This window comes from Myotis nattereri, assembly GCF_964212035.1.
Source record: "Myotis nattereri genome assembly, chromosome: 19".
Lineage (NCBI taxonomy): Eukaryota > Metazoa > Chordata > Mammalia > Chiroptera > Vespertilionidae > Myotis > Myotis nattereri.
In genome coordinates this window covers 26,435,827-26,446,783 of record NC_138095.1, presented here as the reverse complement: position 1 = coordinate 26,446,783, position 10,957 = coordinate 26,435,827, and the positions used below count along the sequence as shown (strand labels likewise).

General features: G+C 39.7%; 1 protein-coding gene across 1 annotated transcript; it reads left to right on the top strand.

Annotated features, from left to right (window-relative positions):
* LOC308535080 (zinc finger protein 280B-like) lies at positions 1 to 6,839 on the top strand (the record flags this gene model as incomplete). The annotated part of the gene is made up of 2 exons (XM_081113785.1): positions 1 to 99; positions 5,175 to 6,839. Exon 2 carries the CDS (start codon positions 5,244 to 5,246, stop codon positions 6,837 to 6,839), a length of 1,596 nt encoding a protein of 531 aa, XP_080969911.1. The 5' UTR covers positions 1 to 99; positions 5,175 to 5,243.
* Between the last annotated feature and the right edge of the window lie 4,118 nt (positions 6,840 to 10,957).

Sequence of the window (10,957 nt, the reverse complement as noted above, 5' to 3'; positions counted from 1 at the left end):
GGTGAGACCTTCTTCTGCCTGGAATATCGCAAGTTCTTAGAAGTTTCAGTGCACATCCAAGGCAAGAGGAGGGACGTCTTCATCACGAGGACCAAGACGGTATCTTTTTTCCTTCAGTTTTTCTCTTATTCCCTTTTGTGCTAAAAACATTATTTAGACAGTGTTTCCTGAGTGTATGTGATCTGAATCTGCATATGTGTGATAAATTCAGGTCGATCATTGATTTAGGTAATTTTGGAATCTTCTAAACTGCTTCCTTTAACAAGGGGAGGGGGGTGGGAATCCCTTGAAAGGAAAAAGAAAAGTAGGAGTACCATAGATCTTAAGCTATGTAAATCTATTTTCTTTTAGCGTGGTATACGTCTAAAATGGACTGATAACACATACTGTAAGATTTCAGCTAATATATTAAAGTAATAAGTGGTTCATTTAAGGTGAATATATATTGGTTAAAATGATTACATGGGGTTAGTTTGTTTAATTCTATACCCTTTTCCGTAAGGGCTTTATTTCTGTGTTTGAATGTGGCTGGATAGGGGAGGCCGTCTAAATTTATTTTATGCCAGTAGTCACGTTTACAGGTAAATTATGATCCATTTTTTAATGAGTTATCTGTTGCTGTGTAACACTGTGTATCTCAGCACTTGCCAGCGTAAAATAAATCTTATCATAGTTTCTGAAGGTCTGGAAGCCAGAGTGCCTTAGCAGGGTGGTTCTAGCTCAGGGTCTCTCATGAGGTTGTTAGTCAAGTTTTTGTCTCTGTCCCTGGACTTGACTTTTGTCAGATGATTTTCGGCTAAGCTCCCTCCCTGGGCTGTAGGCAAGGAGCTTCAGTTCCTCACTCTGTGGGCCTCTCCATGAGGCTGCTCATGTCATGACAGCTGGCTTCCCTAGAGTGAGTGATTCAAGAGCGAGCTTTCACCCAAGAGAAGTGCAGACTCTTTTTCAAAAGTTCGGTGCACCGTATTTGCTTAGTCCCGCAGGCAAACCCTGTGATAGTGTGAGAGAGGGCTACGCAAGAGAGTGAATGCCAGGAGGTGGGATTCATGTGGGCCCATCTTGGAGGCTGGCTACCACTGCTATTTGTATACTGTGCCAACCTTTTCTCCTGGGATGGAAGACCCAGCACACTCTCCCTTCCCAGAGCATGCCCACGCCTTTCCCTTCCCCTTCTGCCCTCGCCCCACCCACAAGGTACATTACCATTACCTTCCTAGCTCCCAAGCTCCAAGGGCCCTTCCTTTATCTCTATAGCTTGTTTTCTAAGCCCATTTATTTTATGAATTTCTTCTTCTACCTCTGATTTTCCAAATAAAGGGACTTTGAATTTGGTATCGTTACTGGAAAGGGGACCTGGCCCTGAGTGGGTCTGCCTAGGGCCGACTGGTAGTGTGTGGGTTCTTGACTTTATGCAGAAAAGATTTCACAATACAAGTCCAGGTGATTTTTAGAGGACCGTTATTAAAGCTGGGGACAGCGAAACAAGGAAGGGCCTAGGATAGAAGAAGGAGAGGGACTAGGTGGGGAAATGAGCCTAGGCTGGGCTGCTTTGGCTCACTAAGTAGTCAGAGAAAACAGAGCCTTGGGGACAGGGTCAGGGGGTCAGCTCAGGACAAGCTGCCACTGCCCATTGCTCCCTGGTTGCAAGCCTTGTGGGGTCCCTTACAGTTGAGGGATGCATGCCTGTAGGGGAAGAGAAAGACAAGGGAGTACTCTGGGGAGGGGGAGCCAACAGTAAGTCCTTTGCCTTGAGGCTTTTATCTCTTGCAAGCAGGAATCTTAGGGGAGGTGTCAGGGAAGGTTTTCAGCAGAATATTCATCAGTTTTCCAAGTGTGTTCTTTCAGGGTCATGGTCTCTACTGCTTAGTTAGTTCAGGGCAGGGGGTCCTTAGTCATTGTAATTGGTCCTGGCACCCCCACCTGGTTTTGCTGCTTTTCTGGGCCTGGAGCTGAAATACAACTGAGGCCTAGGTGTTAACTCTAAGGAGGTGACCTTCTGTATCTGGCTGTAAATTGCTGGGCCAGTTTGTTTCAGTTTCCCTGTCCACTTGTCCTGGCTTCCTAGCCTGTCTCAGTGCTAGTTGCTGGGATGTCGAGGGGAGAGGTAATAGGCATTTTTTTCTTTGAGTTATAATTCACGTATGGCAAAATAATTCACGTATGGCAAAATTCACTCTTTAGGGTTTAAAATTGAAGGACATACATATATGGCATTGCGGGCCATTTGTGTAATCCAGGATATACTCTCCATCTCAGAACCCATAACTTAATCACATCATCAGCAAAGATCCTTTTTCCAAATCAGGTAACATATACGTGTGTCAGGGATTGGGACCTGATATTTTATTTTTCTTTTAGTTCAACTTACTTTCCTTCCTTATTTCTCCCTCCCTCCCCCATCCCATGACAACCACTAGTTTATTTCTGTCTGTATGGATTTGCCTTTTCTAGATGTTTTATGTATTGTAAGTGGAATCATAAACTATGTGGACTTTTGTGTCTGGTTTTATTCACTTAGCATGTTTACAGGGTTCATTCATATCATATATGTTCTGTGGTGCTTTATTAGTTTTTTTTTATATTTTATTGATTTTTTTTTTTACAGAGAGGTGAGAGGGATAGAGGGTTAGAAACATCGATGAGAGAGAAACATTGATCAGCTGCATCCTGCACACACACCCCCAGTGGGGATGTGCCCGCAACCAAGGTACATGCCCTTGACTGGAATCGAACCCGGGACCCTTCAGTCCGCAGGCCGATGCTCTATCCACTGAGCCAAACCGGTTTGGGCTGCTTTATTAGTTTTAATGGCTGAATAATATTCCATTGTATTACCACAGTTTGTATATGCACCCACCAATTAGTGAACATTTGAATTGTTAGCACTCTGTGGCTATTATGAATAATGATGTTTGAACATTGTTGTGCCAGTTTTTGTGTGGATTTGTGTTTTCAATTCTTTGCAGTATAGACCTAGGAGTAAATCTGCTGGATCGTATGGTAACTCTGTATTTTGCCTGGCTGGTGTGGCTCAGTGGTTGACCCATGCACCAGGAGGTCACAGTTCTATTCCTGGTCAGGGCACTTGCCTGGGTTGTGGGCTCCATCTCTGGTAGGGGGTACGCATGAGGCAGCCAATCCACGAGTCCCTCTCGTCATTGAAGTTTTTTTTCTCTCTCTCTCCCTTCCTCTCTCTGAATTAAAAAAAAAGGTAACTATATTTAATTGTTGAGATATTGCCAACTGTTTTCCAAAGTGGCTACACCATTTTCCAGTAATTGCACCAGCAATATATGAGGATTCCAAATTCCCTGCATCTTCTGCAACACTTATTATTGTTCCTCTTTTTTATTGTAGCCAATAGTGGGTGTGAAGCAGATCTAATTGTGATTTACATTTTCCTAATGACTAAACATATTGAGCAGTATTTTTTGTGGGTATTGGCTATGTATATATATATCTTCTTTGGAGAAATGTCTATTGACATCCTTTGCCCATTGTTTAATTATTTTTTAATGTGCTAAAAACCCTATACCATAAATTTTACCACCTTAACCATTTTTAAATGTTAAGTATATTCACAGTCTTTTGAAACAGCTCTCTGGAACTATTTCATGTTGCAAAATTGAAACTCTACTCATTAAACAACAAACTCCCCTTTTCACTCTCTCCCTAGATCAGCGATGGCGAACCTTTTGAGCTCGGCATGTCAGCATTTTGAAAAACCCTAACAGCTCTGGTGCCGTGTCACATATAGAAATTTTTTGATATTTGCAACCATAGTAAAACAAAGACTTATATTTTTGATATTTATTTTATATATTTAAATGCCATTTAACAAAGAAAAATAAACCAAAAAAATGAGTTCACGTGTCACCTCTGACACGTGTGTCATAGGTTCACCATCACTGCCCTAGATCCTGGTATTCATCCTACTATTCTACAATTTGTATCTTTTCTGTTTCTTTGATTACTTTACATACTTCATATAAGTAGAATCATACAGTATTTGTCTTTTTTGTGGCTGACCTATTTCATTTACCACATGTCTTCAATGTTCATGCATGTTGTAGCATGTGACAGAATTTCCTTTTTATGACTGAATAATATTCCATTGTATGTGTATGTCACATTTAAAAATTGTCAGGCATGGATTAAAAAAAACAACCATTTAGGAATAAAGGAATAATATAATTACAGTGGTATTTTAAGATTCAGATAGTGGCAATGTGCTATATAATTTGAAGGCTAGAGAGATAAGACAGAACAATTTGAAGCTTATTACAGATGTACAGACATGAAGTAACCAGTGGGCCTAAACCTAGAAGTTGGGAGTAGGTGCTTTAATAAGAATGGAAATGAAATGTAGTTAGAATGACCTGACCAGTGCTCTAAAAAGTTACTTAGAATCACTAATACATTTCTGTGATTAAATTGATGGGAGCTAGGGAAGGTTAGAACAGGTTTTATAAAGTAGAAGGAGAGTAAAAATGAATCCAGTGAGGCTCTTTGATCCTTAGAGACTAAGCAATTAATAGCACCATCATCAGAAATAGACATGCACTAAATCAGAGTTCTGTTGGGAAGAACACAGAACCAGAATTCAGGAATCACACATTTTAGTGCTAGCTCTGTTTCCAAACCCTACATATAACTTTAGCTGAATCAAACTTTTCTAGCCTTTAGAAGTCCATCCTGAGATCATTCTGATGGTCGTATTACTTGTCAAATTATCTTCTGAGTTTTATGGTATTATGAAGAAATTAATACTTTCGATTTAGATTTTTTTTTATATAGAGAGGATGTTAGAGCATAAATGTAGAATTACCTAGAAGGTAGTTACTAGGAATGTGGAAGTGATCCTGCAAAGGTTAGATTAAGGAAGAAGTTCTCCCATAGAACATTTTTGATTGCCACCGCTAGGGGATTGCCATTGGCATTTGCCGGTAAAGGCAACAGAAGAGATCATAATCAGCACAGGACAAATCTATGACTAGATTCTAGAGTCTCACAGACTTGTAATCATAGTTTTAAGCTGTCATTTATTCTCTTTGAGTCTCAGTGTCCTTATCTGTAAAATAATGGATGTTTATAACTAGCTTGAGTTTTGGAGAAAATTAAATGAGATACATTTTTTTCTGTACTTACTGATGTGTAGTGTTGTTTGTACTTAGGTGGCAATTCACATAAAGGAAACACCAGGACTTGTGGCCACACCCTTCAAGAATAAAAAAAGTTAGAAAATGGGACCACCATATGTGGTATGTGAGGAAAAACAAGAGCCAGGACCACAGAAGAGCATAGAAGAAAACAAACAAGTAGATGAAGATGCTGAGCTGATCTTTGTTGGGGTGGAACATGTAAATGAAGATGCTGAGCTGATCTTCGTTGGGGTGACTTCACATTCAAAACCAGTCGTTTCCCACATCTTGAACAGAGTCACCCCGGGTTCGTGTTCAAGGAGAAAAAGGTATGGTAAGCTCAGAAAAGATACTGCTCACAAATTGCAGCCTGTAAGTCATGTGACCCCTACATCCGAAGCAGTGACTGTCTTGCCAGTTTCTGAGCCTGAATCAAGATTAACAGATAGTCCTATTATTATTGAGCCTTTGTCTGAACCTGATTCTAGAAGTAACTCACCACAAGTTGTGCCTAATAGCTCTTCAGAGTTATGTTCTCCTTTGATTACATTCACAAGTTCATTGCAGCATCCAGTGGGATCAGCACTTTCTGTGGGAGGTCTGAGTAAAAGTCCTGGTGCATCAAAGCGACTTTGCACTTCTGAAGTAAACAGCATAAATCCAAAAAGGCCTAAACTCAGTGACAAAATCACAGGGGGGCAGTCTTCAGTTGTGTCCTCTTCAGGAATCTTTCATACAATGATTCCTCAGCAAAGCACACCTTCAAATGGTGTTCATACCTCATTAAGCCCTATTCAGAACGGAGCACTTTTTCCAACAGCTTTTCCAAAGGACAAAGTCCATTTCAAGACTATAAATCCTGTTGGAGAAAATAGACTGACAAAAACCGATCTTTTGAGCCTAGCAAGTCAAAACAAAACTGACGATCTCAAGAAAGGAAATCTGATTGTGTTACTTCATGACTTTTACTACGGACAGCATCCAGGAGATAGGCAGCCAGAACAGAAAACTCACACAACCTTTAAATGCTTCAGCTGCAGGAAAGTTCTAAAAAATGTCAAGTTTATGAATCACGTGAAGCACCATTTGGAACTTGAGAAGCAGGGAGATGACAGCTGGAAAAACCACACCACCTGCCAGCATTGCCACCGGCAGTTTCCCACTCCCTTCCAGCTGCAGTGTCACATTGAAAGTGTGCACACAGCCCAGGGGCCCTCCGCTGTCTGTAGAATTTGTGAATTGTCATTTGAAACAGATCAGGTTCTCTTACAGCACATGAAGGACAATCATAAGCCTGGCGAAATGCCCTACGTGTGCCAGGTTTGCAATTATAGATCGTCGGCCTTTGCTGATGTGGAAACACATTTCAGAACCTGGCATGCAAGCACTAAGAATCTGCTTTGTCCATTTTGTCTCAAAATTTTCAAACTGGCAGCACCCTACATGTATCATTATAGAGGACACTGGGAAAAGTTTATTCATCAGTGTTCCAAATGCCGGCTACAGTTTTTAACTTTCAAGGAGAAAATGGAGCACAAGACCCGGTGTCATCAAATGTTTAAGAAGCCTGAGCAACTGGAAGGATTGCCTCCTGAAACTAAAGTTGTTATTCAGGTATCACTGGAGCCTCTTCAACCAGGGTCAGTGGAAGTAGCATCCATTATTGTGAGCACATCTGATTCTGAACCATCACCTTAGACCTAAAAGTAGAATTAAAACAACAACAACCGTTAATCCCATTTTCAGGAAATCTAAAGCAAGTACTTTAATGAAAGTGAGAAACCTCATAAATAAAAAAATACAAAACATTAGTAGCTTAAAAATAGTGAAACCAATGGGTCATTTATGAGTTTTTTTTTATAAAACTCATGACATTCAGTATTATTTGATACTAGTTTTGAGATGTTATTTAAAAAATGTATTAACTGTTTTTTATGTGACTCTATATCTGGCTTAACACAAAAGGTGCTTGTGTATGTATATGTATGTGAAAGAAAAGCCAGGAACCTACTTATTATTTTTCTATTTCATGTTACTTGTGGGTGTGAAATCTCTTTTTTCTGTATATAGAATCTGTAGAGTTACATGCCTTGAAGATTATAATATTAACTCTAGTCAGACTGGACTGGCTTTGGTGTGGCATGGTCCTGTTTACTGCTGAAGTCCCAGAAGTGCCTCTGTTTTGCAGGCCTAGAGTAACCTGCCTCTGAACATCTGGGTGTGGAGAAGTTGAGGGAAAAGCTATGGCGTGAATGGGACCAGGAAGTGGGAGGTTAGTCAGTGGAGAGCAGAGGCGGTTTTCCCAGTGGAGAGAGCGGCACACACACTTGTCTTGGAGCCAAGACAGAAAGAATACTATGTCAGTGTCGTTATCCCGCCCAAGTACATCCAAAGAGGCAAAGTCAGTACAATAAAATGCCTATGTTTGGTGAGGGGCCCCTGCAGACATCAGCCAACCAGTGGGTCATTGGCTTAAGCAGAGGGAGCGAATAGCATTGAGTGACCCACAAGGAGATTCAGTTTGTTCCCTCCCCTCCTTTCTGGCTGGCCTTTAGTCAGAATGAGCTATGTCCCTTACAGCCACAGCAGTAAAGAAGTAACGTTTCCCATGACAAAGAAGCACTGGCATCCATAGTTTGAACTGTACTGGACCCATAATTTTAACTGAAAAGGGCCAAATTGTATCTGTCCAGTTCCCGGACGGAGCTCAGTGTCGTTCCCTAACAGTTAAGCTGGAATGGGCATTGTCCAAGAACAGTAGGTACAGTGGCTACAAATAGCCCAGGTGACTTACTAAAATAAGCTTGTTATAGGGCTTTTCCGTGTATTTTTCTATGTTCGTGTATCTTTCCCTAATTGAACATGTGAAGTTCGCAGTTTTGTATCTTGCCTTGTTGGGCATGAATGTATTACAGTTAAGAGTTATTATTGTCTTGTGTGTGTAATTTCCCATTTCATGGAATTACCTTTTGGGTCTTGATACATTCCAATGTGCAAGTAATGTTCCTTTTATTTTAATAAGTATTAGGTCATAGAGTTATTTTCCTTCATCTAATCTGTCCACCTATCTTATGTGAATATACTATGAGGAGGCCTTCCCCTGCCATTTCCAAGGGTCCTTTCACAGAACTGTGGAATACTTTCTGAGTTTGATTTCTGAACTTTGGAGGCCGTGGCTGCTTCTGTGGGTTCCCAGGGTTGAGTCTCCCTCAGTATATTCTCGTGCCATCCCTTCTTCTACCCCCCGCCCAGGTACCCAGCAGCCTCTGTGCTCTACTCAAGGAATCTGGGATCCTGGCTAGAGATCTAAGCCAGGAAAATCTTTTTTTCCCTTTGCTTTCTCTTCTTCAAGGCACCTTATATCTCCCCACTCCTTTCTTCCCTCCTCAATCTATTTAAATTCCGTAAACTTTCACAAAAACCTGAGAAGTGATAATCATCAAGGGTTTAGCATCCTTCTTAAGAGTTGGGGAGGAGGCACTAGACAGTAAAGTAGCTGTGAGTGTATTGTCCATGTTTTAGATAATATCCTAGGTGTGGATTCTTGTTGTATTTGCTCAATGCTTGACTAATTGATTGATGGATTTGCACTTTGAACATTTTACTAGGCCTTTTCAGTTTGTTTGCTTGGGCCAAGGCACTTTGCTACAAGTTTTAGCCTGAACTCCTTTCTTTAGGGGTAGAAAAGTGTGGTGTGTATGTGTGTGTGTGTTGGTATCAGGTGGAAATTTCTGGGTATAACTAGATCTTTAGACTTTGCATACTTATCTCCCTTATTCTGTTTCGATGGTAAAAATTTGAAATGTTTTTATTCTATGTGTTTGTGGCTACTTGGTTTTATCAGCTGTTAGTGTTGTTTGCTATTTCACTAAAATATGCCCCTAAGGAGTACAAATTGTTACTTATTGCCAAGGTTTCAGTGATATAGCCCCTGCCTACCTCCTCTCTGTTTTTCATTCTGTACCATGCTTCTCTACCATTTTCCCCACTGGTGCACTATTTTTGATGCACTGGCCTTGCTTTTCCTCAAGCAAATCACATTTCTTTCTAATCCAAAGACTTTGCAACTGCTGTTCTTTGTCTTAGAATTCTCTTCCCCTAGACTTGCATGGCTTTCTACCTCAATTATTTGTTGGACATTTCCTTTGATTCGTTGAGTTTCATTAAAGTTCTTAAAATGACACTGACAATGAAATTCGGCCCCACCCCTTTTCTTCTCCAAAGAGACACTTTATATCTCTTTTCTACTTTCTTCCCTCTCTCATCTAGTTAAATTTCCTAGGTTTTCACAAAAAAACTAGGAAGGGATAATTATTAAGGACTTTGCTCCTCTCTTAGAATGGAGCTCGCTCAAGTCCATTTCTGTGCCTGCAACCAAAAGAAAATTAATATAGTGAGTTGAGTTCCTTCAGGAGCTTTCTCTGTTTTTCTATTGATATCTCTATATTTTTTAAAGCAATGCCACTTTGTTTTGTTTACAAATATATTGAATAGCTGTTAAGATTACTATTTTGTTATTACCCCTCATGAATGTCCATGTCTATTTGGCTTGCTTGTTCTTTCAGATAAACTTTATTTTAGTATTGTTGCCAAAAATTCTAAATAAAATAGCAGTTATAATAATAAAATGTTATTTTGAAAAAACATTTTTGTTATTTGTCTTTTTATTTGTAACATGGCATATTTATAGTGCAGTTTAATTTTTTTAGCACTACTATGTAAACTCTTTGCCTTTCCTCCAATTGTGTTTTTTTTAAATACATTTTTTATTGATTTCAAAGAGGAAGGGAGTGTGAGAGAGAAATAGAGCATCAATGATGAGAGAGAATCAATCATTGACTGGCTGCCTCCTGCATGCCCCCAACTGGGGATCGAGCCCACAAACTGGGCATGTGCCCTTGACTGGAATGGAACCCGGAACACTTCAGTTTGAAGGTCAACACTCTATCCACTGAGCTAAACGGGCTAGGGCAATCGTGTTTATTTCTAATCTTACTGCATTGGCCAGAACTTCAAAAAGATGTGAAAATGGGCTTTCTTGTTCTTGGTTTCAATGAGAAATGCTTTACCATGACAGGTAATGAGTATACTGCTTAATGAATTTCTATCTTTAGAATACTTAAAGAGAATTGTTATTTAGTTTTATTGGGTAGTGTATGCCATGTATTGAGATAATCATTCACCTTTTCATTACTGATCCAACGTTTTGCTTGGCTGGATTTACTTTTCTATTAGAAACTTTCTTGAAGCAAAAAATAGTTCTACTTGAGGGTGAATATTATCCTCTGTACTCAGAATATCATTTCCTTCTTATTTCTAATGTTGAAATGCATTTTATTTTCCCCTCATTAGTTTGCCACAGTTTTGTCAATGCTTCTGATTTACTTGTTCCAAGAAGCAATTCTTGATTTATTATCCCAAGTAGTTTTGTTTTTATTCTCTATTTTTGTCTTGATTCATTATATACCTATTTTTTCCGCCTTTTAAAAAATGTATTAATTGATTTGAGAGAGAGAGAGAGAGAGAGAGAGAGAGAGAGAGAGAGAGAGAGAAACACCCCAACACATCTACTTATTGTTCCACTTACCCATTGGCTGAGTCTTACATATGCCTGACCAGGCATTGAACTCACACCCTTGGCATATTGGGATGATGCTCTAACCAACTGAGCTACCTGGCCAGGGCTTTTATACACCTACTTTTAAAGGATTGTTCTTTATTATGGCTTTTTATTTTAAAAGTTAATTTTTCTGTATTAAAGGATTTAAGACTGCCTGACTTTGTTTATAGCTTTGTCTGAATCCCAAATACTTTGA